This window comes from Nuphar pumila, chromosome 2 (assembly GCF_984573655.1).
Source record: "Nuphar pumila chromosome 2, dmNupPumi1.hap1.1, whole genome shotgun sequence".
Classification (NCBI taxonomy): Eukaryota; Viridiplantae; Streptophyta; class Magnoliopsida; order Nymphaeales; family Nymphaeaceae; genus Nuphar; species Nuphar pumila.
The window spans coordinates 67,128,003-67,142,553 of NC_143250.1; the positions used below are offsets into that span (position 1 = coordinate 67,128,003).

General features: G+C 37.3%; 1 protein-coding gene across 3 annotated transcripts; it reads left to right on the plus strand.

Moving 5' to 3' along the window:
- The first annotated feature begins 39 nt into the window (after positions 1-39).
- Positions 40-14,163, plus strand: LOC149845656 (uncharacterized). 3 transcript variants are annotated; one of them, XM_089997695.1, is made up of 6 exons: positions 40-96; positions 3,217-3,290; positions 6,446-6,583; positions 11,037-12,354; positions 13,388-13,575; positions 13,654-14,163. In XM_089997695.1, the coding sequence occupies exons 3-6, from the start codon at positions 6,450-6,452 to the stop codon at positions 13,766-13,768; spliced, it is 1,755 nt and encodes a 584-aa protein (XP_089853821.1). In that variant the 5' UTR covers positions 40-96; positions 3,217-3,290; positions 6,446-6,449; the 3' UTR covers positions 13,769-14,163. The 3 variants fall into 3 exon arrangements, 2 of the variants coding, with proteins under 2 accessions (XP_089853821.1, XP_089853820.1); XM_089997694.1 differs by lacking the exon at positions 40-96 and adding an exon at positions 2,933-2,946; XR_016430465.1 differs by lacking the exon at positions 40-96 and having other exon boundaries at positions 2,980-3,290; positions 11,037-12,175; positions 12,264-12,354.
- The last annotated feature ends 388 nt before the right edge of the window (positions 14,164-14,551 follow it).

Here is a 14,551-nt window from a genome sequence, read left to right on the forward strand (position 1 = left end):
CAAGTGATAAAAACCTAACATTGAGCCCTTTAGACGGTGGAACGACAGACAGAAAAGCATCAGCATTGGTCAGGTTGGACCTAGCATTCTGTTCAGGTTCCTTTTTTTTTCCTGCTGAAGCGCAAGCTGAAATTCTTTTTTTCTTTTTTCTCTGTAAGGATCATGATCTGATCAAATGGCCGTGTACATATCTGTATCATTTTTCTGATGGTGTGTATTCATTCTTTCAAAAATATGGGAAGCATCTTCCCTGCTGAGTAATAGCTATTTTACTTTCTTCTAGACTTTTTATACTATGATTCTGATGGAAGCTGCTGGGATATTCATTTATGTTTCAATCACTTTAAATCTGCTGTGGGAAATGTATTGTTCAGGGTTCGTGTACGTTAAGTGGGATATAAAGTGTTCTTAAGCTAATAGGCATCTATCAACGTGAATTTCCTTGTCATTACTCCATTGTCAAGCACCCTCTTCCAGGGCTTTTTCTGTTCTTCAGGTGAAACTTAGAGGTTTCAGGCACTACCAATGATGAAAGGTGTTGTGGATGCAGTGATAGCAGGACCAAGTTGATTGTGGATACTACCATATCTGTTTTTGTCAAGCATCGAAAAACAGAAGCAATCCCAGAATCCTAACTTCCGCAAAATGTAGTGGTTGTGACATGTATCAGGCATTTATCATGTCTGTGGCAAATTTCTTCTGGGAATTGGGACCCTAAGAACATTTAATGAGATTGATGTCGTATTTAGTTTAGAAAGAATTCAAGTTTTCCATTTACGTTAACCATCTTTGAGCGCTTTTCCAGTTTAGACTCAGAGAAAAGGTTAGTTTGATGCTTGAAATAAAAGGTACGATGAAAATGACATTTTAAGTTCTCTGAGATGATGGTTGGGTACTTCGATCAGAATTCTGCAGTAAAGGTTGTTTAGAAGAAAGGTGTTGAGGAGAATTTTGTGGTGTTTTTTTTTTTCGTATTTGCAACAAAAAACCACCTATAGGGGTAGCATTTAGCAATTTCAGAAAAACGAGGGCGTTCACTGCAACAAATTGGAAAGATTTCTGTACGAAATGCCAAAATTAAATTCTTGCCATGCTGTTCCAAGTGAGATAAAATTTGAGATGAAAAAGTCCGCAACTTCTTTTCTAGCCATATATATGAAAAAATTGTCCATCTAAAGAGGTGGACATATATTTATACGAGATATTGTTGCACCTCCTTTTTTACAGTTGTTGGGTCTTTTGTGAACCAACGGCTGTAATGGCACATTATATATATATATATATATATATATATATATATATATATATATATATATATATATATATATATATATATATATATATATATATATATATATATATATATATATATATATATATATATATATATATAGAGAGAGAGAGAGAGAGAGAGAGAGAGAGAGAGAGAGAGAGAGAGAGTGAGAGAGAGAGAGAGAGAGAGAGAGAGAGAGAGAGAGAGAGAGAGCAGACTATCATCCCAACTTCTCAACCCCTCTGAATTAGGGACGGGGCCGGCCTAACTTAGGGCTCATTTGGGCTTGACATGCCTGACCTAGACGCAGGTCTGTTCAATGCCTGAAACAATTCTCAATGGGTTTGGACCGGGTCTGGCCTTATTAGGCTCACTCCAAGTTGGGTTGGAGCAACGGGCCAGGATGGGACCCATTACGATGTCATTTTTAAGACCAATTACTAGTGGGGCTGAGCCAGGTCGACACTTATTGGGCTTTGGGTTGCACAACGAAAACCCAACTCTTTTTGGGTCAGGTAAATTTCTGCCCATACCATCTTAATTAGAGCTGATAAACGAGCTGAACAAAGGGTGTCCAAGCTTGGTTCATTTCTTCTCCCTAGCCAAGCCACGCTTGAGCTCACAAAGAGCCCGAGCTAAATGCGTCAAGCACGAGCTAGCTCATTTACACAAACCTTATTTTTTCAGAGTTGAAAATAATAGAATTTGGACCCTAAACCTATTGAGCAGAACTCAAATTGGCTTATTTACAAAATAAATATTTATTTCAAACTTTTTTTTTTTTGATAAGCAAGCTGGGGTTAGGCAGACCCCTACCAGAACAACAGCCGCCAATGTGGCAGAGAGATTCGATCATGGGCCTTCAGCTTAACACGGGACCCTGCTTACCACATGGGATGCCACCTCGTTGGTAATTATTGCAAACTTGTGAGCAATAGAATTTGAACTCTGAACTTCTTTTTGTACACCAAGGAACCCTCACAGAGAACTGAGTTACTTAATGGGGTAAAAATCGGAGTTGAGGATACAACCATCTAGCCTTAAGTGCCCCAATGGTGTTAAAAGCAACGGCAACCCCAATGCAAGCCTAACACTTCAACACTCTATGACAAAATATTTCTAAAATATATTTATTATTAATAAGCCTATACGAGCCAAAGCGAGCTAAACATTAGTTATTCGTGTTCACTTTGCTGAGCTTATTTCACGAGTTCGAATGAGTTCTTGATCAGCGGAGCCACGAGAGGCTCATCTTGTTTCCCAGCCCCGACTCTCTCTGATTGTCCGTATGGTTTTCTTTTTTGCGTGTTTGAATAATGGGAAAATCATTGGAATGTTGGAAAATGAGGAACGGGACAAGACTGCTCCCATTCGAAGTAGCCAAACAAGGCTACCCCAAAAATCATCCGAGACCCATCATCCGCGAGCAACATCCTTTTACCATTCGTGCGCGGTAAATACGTGAACATTCCTCAATAAGATAGCCTCTCTTTGGGCTATCGAGGTGAAAATGATGCATGTAGCGACAAAAGGATGAAAGAAAGAATCAAACTCTCTCACCCCCACAGTCACCAATCACCACACTGCAAACGTTAAGCAATTCCAGAGAATTACATCTTAAAAAAGCACTTGGTAACTCTGCGATTCCACTTATTATCCTCTCTCTCTTAGTGGTATAGTGGATGCTTGTTGGTTCTCCTGTTCTTGACCTTGCATTCATCTATTCACTGGCACCATGTTTCTCTCTTTGCTTTCTTAATGAGAATATTTCGTCTTATGCGTTTTCCTTGGTTTATTATTGTTAGCAATATGTTACTTGTTGGGTGTTGTCCAATCTGAACGCTTGCGTTTGTAGCCTTGCTTCTCCCTCTTTCCTCTTTTCTGCTAAATCGTTGTTCGTTTTTTTTATTGGTTTCTGACAGTGAGTTTATTTCTCGCTGTAGTGGCACTTTAGTGTTGAAGGGATGGGCTTTACACGAGAACTGGTGTAACATTATGCTTACGGTGGCGGTGTAAGGTGAGACCCTTTTCTTTCTATTGCCCTCATAAAAAGAGTAGTGGGGAGGCGATAATCATTATGCAATATGTAGGGAACATGGAGTTTTTTTTGTGTTTTTCAGATAACAAATGGAGCTATTTGTTCTTCGAAAGTAAAAAATGGAGCTATTTGGTTTCTTTCTTGCTGTCTCTTTTTCTTTTTTTGGGCTTCTATATGCATGAGATATATTAACAGGGACTATGAACCGCTGGGTGATACTGAATGACGAGCGCAGTTGAATATGTTGGTATCTGGGTGACTGTGATGGCTTCAATGGTTTGCCTTATACACACGCACACGCATAAAAAAAAACTTTCTTTTTTCCTCTGAAGGGGTTTGCTTTAATTCACGGACTTTATAGGTGGGATAAAGTGGGTTTCTGTATTCTGGACCACAATGTTTATTTCAGCTGTTACATTTCTTCTGGATAGATGGGTTTGCATGAATTTTATGAAAAATGAGTTGCAGTTTAGTCACATATATGGATATTGTTGTACCAAGAAAGCTCATGTACATTTTAGGGTTTATGCATCTGCATCAATCAACTGTAGCTGCTCAATTGGGTTTGATATATTTATTGCTGGACTGATAGGACGAACTATTGCAAGGTAGATTAGTTAATTAGTTTGACTAGAACCTACTCTTGATTTTGTTATCAGATTAAAAAGTCGTGAAACTCATATGGATATCCTGCACTTAAAAGGTACAAATGCGTATTATCCTAGTAATGGGTCCATGCTAAATGAAATATGCTAAATGAGTTTTTCGGGTTTTTTTGTTTTATTTTTAAATTCTGACTGTACAGATGTGATCTATGTACTTGATTTTATAGGGATCAGCTCTTGAAATGTTTGATTCCGACACATGGGTGGGTTTTTATAACGTTCGAAAAATCAACAGTCCAAAATCTTTGTAAATTTTTTAGGCTCCAAATATCATTTTTTCATCGAAAACACATGATCCAGGTGTGGATTCCTCGTAAATTGACCATGCCAACACACTTATGGGGTTAGAACTGTGAAAAAAACACCGAAAGAGCAGAAAAAACCATTTAGCATATTTCATTTAGCACAGACCCATTTCTCTTATCCTCCTTAATGACAAATTGTAATTCTTCTTCAAAGAACAGTGGAAAAACAAGCTTTTGTTTCTTTTAGAAGAAAAGGAAATCTACCCAAGAAGGTGCTGTTACAAACTTGTAAGATATCTGTGCAAGAAGACAATGCACAGCTTCCTGTAATAACAAAGCAACACATGAATGGAGGCAAGAGCAGTGAAGCTTGCTTTTTCACTTGGGTCGTTTTCACCTTGAACAATGTTATATTGAAGATTGTAAAAGTTGACAAAGTTTCATATAGATTACTAGTTGAACCTGAGTTTTTTTTTCTTTTTTAATATTTTTTTCCAAACCTGCTTCCAACTTTGGAGATGTGAGCTAATATGTTAATATGGTTTCTCTAAGTTTATTGGTTCATGTTGCACAGTCCTAGTTAACTGGTAGCCTTCCAGTCAGAAGGCAGTCCAAAAAAAGACCGTCATTATGCAAATGGTGGTGCCTCCTGTATCATGAGAACAGATGAGGGGAAATTCTATTGAAGGAGAAATATCAAGTAAAAATGGCGGCCATGGGAGTAAAAACCAGAGTTACAAGAAGCTTCTTAGGTAGGTGGGAAGTACAAATTCCTAGAAACTCGCTTCGGAAGCACGATACTCCTCGCTTCCGAAACTTCATGGGAATCTCGATTCCCCCAAGCTTCTTTTATGCTTCCCACATGCATGGTCTATGCTTCCTATTTGCTTTTCTCATGTTTTTTTCATGTATTTTTTCTCACGCTTCCACTCATTTCCCTTGTACTTTCTCTACATTGGTAACCATCATTGTGGGAAGCATAGGTTGTTAACAAAAAATTAGCTCTTTTACTAAAAAATCATAAAATATAAGAATAATCAATTTTATTTTAGTTTTTATTTGCTTCTTGTTTGATTCCTATTCAGTTACCATATTGCTTCATTTTTTATTTATATTTCGCTTTCAATTGATATTTTGCTTCCCGCTTCCTATAAATTTTAAAATGCCCTGCTTTTCGCTTCCGCTTCCCATATCGTTTTCCGCTTTCGCTTCCTAGTATGACAACCTTGGTAAAAACTGAAGCATAGGTTGTTTAGGGTATCTAGAATGTGGAAAGATTGGCTATTGTAAAGATAGTTCAAGCGAAACTAGGGAAAGGAGTTCCTGAAGATTTTTGCAATGATCACTTGTCTGGGCCGTCCATATTCAATCTGGTTAAGTTTAGATTTTGTAAAGTTATGATGGTTGGGTGAGGAATCCTGGAATGTCATCCTTTGAAGAATCCTTTGGAATCTTAACTAGGTGAACGGTTTAGATTGATCCCACTTTTCTTCAACTGGAAGCCCAGTCATTTGAATGGAATGACTCTTGCAATGGACTGTTTCTCATAAAAGTTCCTTTTTTTATGGAATCATGTTATTATGCAAATTGGAACCTAAGGATGCCTTCCTTGGAAATAAAATTTCATAGTAAAACTCTTTTCATGTGCTACTTAGATCAGGTGGAAAAGAAAAACCAAACTTGAAAAGAACAGAAAAAAAAAGCTCATGCTTTATCTAAAGTATTGTATCCTATCTAAATTCACCTGCTGCAACATTTCAGGAATGATATGATCAATTGATGCCGAATCATGCTTATCTTTTATAGATAGTTGCCTGTTGAAGAGGTTCGGTCTTCTTATTGTTAATTTTTGTTAGTTTAACTATGTTTAGATCATATGGCTTCAGTTTTAAAGATGTAAAAGCTCCTTTTCATTATTAAAGTTAGACAAATGAGGAATCTTAACCAAATGATGTCAGTTGCAACAAAGTAATTGTGTTCTGACACAGGTTCAAGTATGCTAGTTGGTTGTTTAATGAATTCCTGTGTATGTTTAGGTAGAAAGCATTGTAGTATTGATTTTCCTATTTTTCCATATGGCAGCTTGCAAAACTACGAAAAGCTCATGCCATGATTTGTAGCGAGAAATCATGATCTATGATCTGCAGTGCTATTGTTGGTTAGAAGTTTATACATCAGTTGTTAATACCTAATGATGCTTACATCTGTGGTGATCTTTGTTCAGCAACATGCAGGCAGTAAAGGTTGGTTGGGCGTGGAAAACTTTTGCTTTGGCTTCATCAAATGAATCTTTCAGAAAGAGGCCTCGCAGCCGGAAAACTAGAGAGGAGAGGAGGGCTATGGTGGAGTCCTTTATAACAAAGTAATTCTTCTTCCAATAATAGATATAGATCCCATATGGTTTTGAATCAAGATCTGTATGTTCACACAAATGTTATCACTATCTCTCTATTTGTATTGTAAGACAAGTGTTGCTTTATGAAACAATCTTTGTTGAAAACATCTATATCATCTACTAGAGGATCTCTGCATTCATGTTCAAAAGTCACAACTTTTGATTTTCTTAATCATGTTTTCTCATATCTTCCATTAAGCATCAATTTTGGGAAGATTTGTTAAAATATGTGTATTATCGACATTTGTAATGTCGTATATATTTATATTCACATATATATAGATATATATAGATATATACATATATATATATGTATATATATATCTATATATATATATATGAATATAAATATATATACTTTATTTCACCCAAAAGGGTATTTCTGTAAATTCCTGTTTTACGCATATTCCATTTTGGAATAATGATTGTAATTTTTATTTTTATTTTTATTTTTCTTCTTTATTTTTCTTCTCTTTCCCTTTTTTATTTTTTGGCTTTTGCGCCACATAGGGAGGCTCCCCAAAGAGTCGTTGGGGAGCCTCCAACGGTCACATATGTGACCGTTGGAGGCTCCCAACGACTCTCTTGGGAGCCCCCTTTGTGGCTCCTTCTTATGCTTATAAATAGGGGCTCTCCCCTTTGTATTTTGGTATTCTTGAGGGAGATTATGCTCCATTGTAATGGGGTTTTTACCCCTTCTCCATTATTCTTCAATGATATGCAACTTATGACTTTATGTCATATTTTTCCCTTTTTATGGGTTTTATGTGTTAGCACATTATGTGCTTATGTTGTTTCCCTTTAATGGGTATATTTGCACTCCACGTGCATAAGTATGGGTTCATTATTGAACCCAATGTATTCCAAGTCACTTCCTAACAAGATTTAGATGGAGTAGTACAAGGGATATCTTATGGTGAAAAGCTTTTCATCGGCGGTGACCTTAATGGACATGTAGGCACTAGTAGGGATGAATTTGAGAGTATCCATGGAGGCTATGATATAGGAGAAAGAAACGAAAGTGGAGAAAGGATTTTAGATTTTGGTTTGTCTTATGATATGATCTTAGCAAACACTTGGTTTAGGAAGAGGGAGTCCCACCTAGTAACATTTAAAAGTGGGGTTAATACGAGTCAGATAGATTTTTTCCTACTTAGAAAGAGAGATAGGGGTTGTTGCATCGATTGTAAGGTTATACCGGGAGAAAGTGTAGCTACACAACATAGAGTCTTAATTTTAGACCTTAGAATTAAACAATGCCGCAAAAGTGATAGACATAGTATAGATCCTAGAATTAAGTGGTGGGCACTGAAAGAAGCTAAACAAAGAATGTTTGTAGAGCAGGTAGTTAAGGAAGCTGATTGGTGTCTCGAGGAGGATTCAGACTCAATGTTGAATAAGATAGCGGGTGGCATGAGAAAGGTGGCTAATGAGGTATTGGGTGAGTCTAAAGGCGGTGCACCGCTAGGTAAGGATACATCATGATGGAACGAAAATGTCAAATTAGCTATTAAGGTTAAAAGAGAGTGTTATAGAAATCTAAGTAAGAGTCGTGATAATGAGAATTTGGAGAAGTATATGATAGCAAAGAAAAAAAGTAGTTCGAAACGCGAGGGATAAGGTATATAAGGAGGTTTATGACAAGTTGGATACCAAAGAGGGCAAGAATGATATTTATAGGCTTGCAAAGATGAGAGATAGAAAATCAAGGGATCTGGGTATGATTAGATGAACAAAGATGAAACATAAAGGGTTTTAGTCAAAGATGAGGAGATTAAGGAGAGATGAAAAGATTATTTTGATAAGCTATTTAATGGAAGTCATGCTCAAGATCTTGGAGACTTGTCCATTCCTTTTCATGAGATGAATCGTGACTTCATGCGGAAGATTCAAAAGAAAGAAATTGCAGAGGCTTTGAAGAAAATGAAATCAAGCAGGGCAGTTGGCCCAGATGGTATACTTATCGAGGCTTGTAAATGCTTGGGAGAGAAAGGTTTAGAATGGTTGACAAATATTTTTAACAAGATTTGGCGGACAAATAAGATGCCTAATGAGTGGAGGAAGAGTACTTTGGTGCCTCTATATAAGAATAAGGGTGATATACAAGATTGCACAAACTATCGTGGTATAAAACTCATGAGTCATACTATGAAACTTTGAGAGATGGTGATTGAGTCTAGGTTGAGGAAGGTTGTCATGATATTGGATAATCAATTTGGTTTTATGCCTGAATGATCAACTATGGAAGCTATACATCTTCTTAGACAACTTATTGAGAGAAATAGAGAGAGAAACAAAGATGTGGATATGGTTTTTATTGATTTGGAGAAGGCATACGATAGAGTACCTAGGGACGTTCTCTGGTGGACAATGATGAAGAAATGTGTTTCTCTCAAGTACATTAGTATAATTAAGGATATATATGAAGGAGTAGTAACCAATGTCCGCACTTGTGGAGGGGTGACAACCAATTTTCCTATAACGGTTGGGTTACATCAATGATCTGCTTTAAGCCCTTTCCTATTTGCTATAATGATGGATGAGCTTACGAGATCAATTCAAGAAAATGTGCCGTGATGTATGTTGTTTGCTGATGATATTGTTTTGATTGATGAGTCCAGAGCTGGGGTTAATGCTAAGTTAGAATTATGGAGACAGACATTGGAAGCAAGAGGTTTTAAGTTGAGTAAGAGTAAGACAAAATATATGGAATGTCGGTTTAGTAAGCAACAAAGTAGTGATGGGAGTGTAGTGAAGCTTGGTGAGCAAGAATTACCGGTGGATGATTGTTTCAAATATTTGGGATCTATTATTCAAAAGTACGGAGAAATTGATGGAGATGTAAATCATAGGATAAAGGTTGGATGGATGAAATGGAAAAGTGCAACTGGAGTGTTGTGTGATCGTAGAATGTCATTGCGGTTGAAGGGAAAGTTTTATAGGACGACTATTAGGCCCGCTTTACTATATAGTACGGAATGTTGGGCTGCCAAGAGACATCATATTCAAAAAATGAGTGTAGCTGAGATGCGTATGCTTAGATGGATGTGTGGAAATACAATAAAAGATAAGATTCAGAACGAGGAGATACATAAGAAGGTAGGTGTTGCACCCATTGAAAATAAGATGAGAGAGAATCGTTTACGGTGGTTTGGACATATTCGGCGAAGGCCTAATGATGCTCCAGTTTGAAGGATGGAGAAATGGGAAAATATATTAGTTAAAAGAGGTCGGGGTAGGCCTAGGAAGACATGGATGAAGGTGATAGGAAAGGATATGAATGCTTTGAACCTCACCGAGGACATGGCATTGGATAGAAATGATTGGAGGAGAAGGATTCATGTGGAAGACCGAGAATGATTTTCTTTGTTGGTTCATATCGCCGACCCCAATTGTTTTGGGACGAAGGCATAGTTGTTGTTGTTGTTTGTTGTATGTTTTCTCATATCTCATAAATTGTATGAAGCATTGGTTCATTTGTATCAACAACTTCAACATGTCCCATGCGAGTTCTATAAAATCAAGGAAATGGGCTCAGGACATCACTTCTCAAGCTTGTGAACCTCTGGCTGCCAAGTAAAAGCCCATGTGAGTGCTAGCATAAGGATGCACTTTGTTCTACTACCTTGAACTTGTTGACCTCATAGTGACAAGCACAACCACATTGGACTGCCCATAGAACAAACTGTAAAATATGTCATCGAAGGTGACACCTGTCAGATCCATATGCTTGAGTCTTGACCAACCAAGGATTTTGACAGATGGAGACAAGCTAGCCTCTGCTTTCGAGTTTAGAATCCTTACTAATTTTCACGGTCCCTACCAATAATTATATGCTATATGTGTGCATTTGTATGTTATGAAGGAAACCCATGAACTAAATAATAAATATATGAATAGAGAGAATTAATGATTGGTTTTGAATAATACATGTACATTCAACTTAGAAAAGTTAAATAACTTATTTTTTGCATGGCGGTTACGAAGTAACATACTTCTACAAACAAGTGTGAATCTAAGAGTAGTTCAAATGTGCACTAAATAGGATTTCAGCATCACAAAAATAAAAGAGAGCTATTATTTTGATCATTTTGTTCATTGCGAAAAAATGCATGAGGCCAACAAAGTCCAACTGTCATGTTTTCATGGGTCTTTTTCAACATTTCACCTCATTTCTTCAACGAATATTGATTGCATTTTTTTCATAGACACCTCATGATTTTCTAATACATCATCTTCTTATGTAGGGCCTGCTTTATTATTTTTGTTGGCCTTCCATTGTACTCCGAAGGCTGCTATCCCTTGTTACCATTGATAATTGTGATTCGTCTCACTGCTCTTGCATAGTTTTAGAATTTCTACTTTGTCCAGCATCGACTTTTTCTATTGTGAGCTGATGGTTATGCTGCATGTGTGCCAGGTTTAGAAACTCAAATAATGGAAATTTCCCCTCTCTTAATCTTACACAAAAGGAAGTTGGAGGATCGTTTTACACTGTACGGGAAATCACAAGGGAAATAATGCAAGAAAATGAAAGTTCCAGCACTTCTATTTTACCTTTAGAGGATCATGCACTTGATAAAGGTCCCTTCCAAACAGAAGAGTTGTTGAACCTTGCCAGTCTGTCATCTACTGATATTCATGGAATAGGACAGGTGGAGGGATCTTTTGTCCAGAATAGTGATTATCAAAGCTTTATGAAGAGTCCTGAATCACTTACAAGCAGAGAATCTCAGGAAGAAAACATTGAACTGGAGAAATCTTTTTCCCATGATATATCTTCATCTCATCCTGAAAGTCAAACCTCAGTAGAGCACATGCATGAGTCTGATCATAAATGGGAACATAATTTATGGAGTGGAGAACTTGTTGAAAATCTGATTAATAAATCCAACAAAGTTATCACTACTATTGAACCATCAGAGCAGGAACAATTCAAAGTAAAAGATACTGAATCATTTTCTCCTTTAGTTGATGATTGTGAAGAGGAGTATGTAGAATTATCAAGCCCTACTGACAATCGTGATCCCTTCTATAGCCTTGACAACATTTGCAGTTTCAAAGTGGATGAAAATGCTAATGAAGATGAAGCACTTGTGAATGGTCAAATTGTGAACCAGCTAGTTGGCGAACTGCCCAAGAAAACAAATGTGACTGGTGAGAGCACTTTCATTCTTGACCAATTGGAAGGATCATGCTTGGGTGATTTGAAGGCTGCAAATTCAATGATAGAAAAGGAAAGCAGGGATCACATTGATGACCACAACAAGAATGTTATTCTGGAGCATGATGCGGCTTCCAATTCAAGAATGGGATACAACAAATCTGAAGCTGGGGTCTTGGATAATGCATTGGTAGGGAACAGCTCAGTCAAGCCATCCAACCGAGTGATTCCAGTACATTTCTCATCAACATCAGCTACATTACCAGCTGGCTTTCAGGATGGGGCCTTTGTAGAAATGAAAGAGACAATAATACAAAATGGAGCATCTGCACCAGTCGGCGTATCAACTGATGCCAAAACCCATTCTACAGCAAGCATTTCCTTATCTTCCAATTGTAAGAAAGAGCACACATTCCTTGAAAGTCTAAATTCTACTCTTTCTCGAACTTCAGAAAATGACTCATTGGCTTCCAAATTAAACAGTCTACAAGAGGATGGAGATTTTCAAGTTGTTACTTCTCACAGTGATGAGTCATCGTCTCAGAATTTGGATGATCTTGTTCCAGCGCTTGAGGTCAGTGATACTATCCCACCAAAGCTATTTATCAAATTTTGAGAGGCATATTTAACTTTCTCTACAAAGGCTATTTTCATTCTAACCTTTTGTTAACTGTAATCATTTCTGAGATTACATGGTAGTGCTTGTGCTTTGTCTTTGTCTTGAATAATATTGGAGTGTATATTGTAAAAGAATGTAACTAAATTGATTGAAGCATTGCTTTCCCGAGACTAGGAAAAATTTTCAAGAACAAATTTGTTATCAAATACTGCCTGTGATGACATTCAAGATAAGGCACCACCATGGATTTTTTTTCTTTTTCTTATTTTGGTGGGGTTGGGTGGTGGTGGTGGGTGGGGGGGGGGGGGGGGGGTTGTCAAGGAAATCTTCTTTTAACTTGTTAATAAGCCTTCTGTGATGATAACACCAACATTTATATGTTGGACCAAGGCCATGCTTATGAAAGAATATTTTGGATAGTTTCAGGCTGCTCACTGTTGCTTCCAAAGGGCCTGCACCATCAACATTGCTGCTATGCCCTTCTCATTTTCTACTAGCAATTATGTAATTCAGTAGAATTTTGATTCACAGTTACCTAGGTATCTTGGGCTGTCACTGTGTTGGATACAAGGTCAAGTGCCTGAGTGACCTGAATACAGTTAAGAAGGGTTTGGGCGTGTACTGGAGTTTTGAACTGTATTTTGTTTTGGTGTCTAATCCAAACAAACTGAGCATTAAATATGTGCCTTTTTTAGTAAAACACATACTCCAAAATAGCATCTAAATCACACCAATCAGGTTTAGGCTCTCATATGCTCAGCATGACATGCCCTGAAGCCGGCTATACGTGGTCAGGTTGGATTCCGATATATCCAGATGTGGTCAGGCATCAACACTGATAAAAATAATTAGACCAGTTGGTGATATCTTTCAAGGCCTGTTTGATGCTAACTTCCTGTTTTACTACATTCATTTGGGTTTATGGTTCTTTCCCCATCCTAGTTGCTATTTCCTAGTATATTGCCGAGTGATGTTGGTGTTGTTGCAGTTGGAAGTTGGAGGCAATCGCAACAGCTTAAAGATAGTAGACGCCATTAGTGAGATAGATGCTAGCAATAAAGAATTGTTTAAACATGCCATACGACCAGGTGCTGAGGGATTTGATGCTGAAGCAAGTGCCATGTCTAGCAGCAGCTCTAACAACATGAGCAGCAATAATCTAATGCCAGGAACTATGTATGAATTTCATGATACCCTATTGTCTTCTTTCTGATCGTTAAATTTTTAGATTCTTACATTTTCTTTCCATGCCAGTGTATCATCGCCTTCTGAAAGGGAGTTCAATACAATAACAAAGCCAGAGACCAACCCATTGTGGGCAGTGATGAAGGCCTTCCTGAATGCCTTTATAAAGTTTTGGACAGAGTGATGCTGATGTCCAATGTTGGCTCTGAACAAGAACATGAATCCAGGTGTTTCCCTTTATTTTTTCCTTTTAAAACCATAGCAAATGAATGGGTTTTTTTTTTTTCCTGATTCTTCCAAAGCAACCATTATGGCTTGTATCTTCCATGTAGTTGTTCCTCATGAGCTCTTCTTTAGAGGCAATACTGGTAGTATGGTTTGGCAACTGCTTTAAGTGCGCCTGCTATTAAGTTGTATTTTGCTACATTAGTTGGTTAAACTGCTTAATAGGATTTCCCACATTCATTACGCTTTTCGAGGATAAAATTTTCAGATGGAGTGCATGCATTGACAAGTATTTTACCCTATAAAGCATCTGCTATCGTACGGTACAATCTTGATCATATAATTATCATTGTCTCTCTTTGGATGGTTTTCAACATTAGAGATATTTAGCTGACCAGCTTTGAACTCTACAGCTCACTTCTGTTGTTGATCAGTGTAATTCTTTCAAAATCTACTTTATATCTCCATGAAATCTTCACAAGTAGATTTCAAAAGAATTAGACTGATTGACAATAGAAGATAAAGTGAGCTGTAGAATACTAGAATTCAAAGGTGGTCAGCTATATATATATATATATATATATATATATATATATATATATATATATATATATATATATATATATATATATATATATATAGAGAGAGAGAGAGAGAGAGAGAGAGAGAGAGAGAGAGAGAGAGAGAGAGAGAGAGAGAGAGAGAGCATTTTAATAAGGTTGATATTCCATTTGAGTCTTTT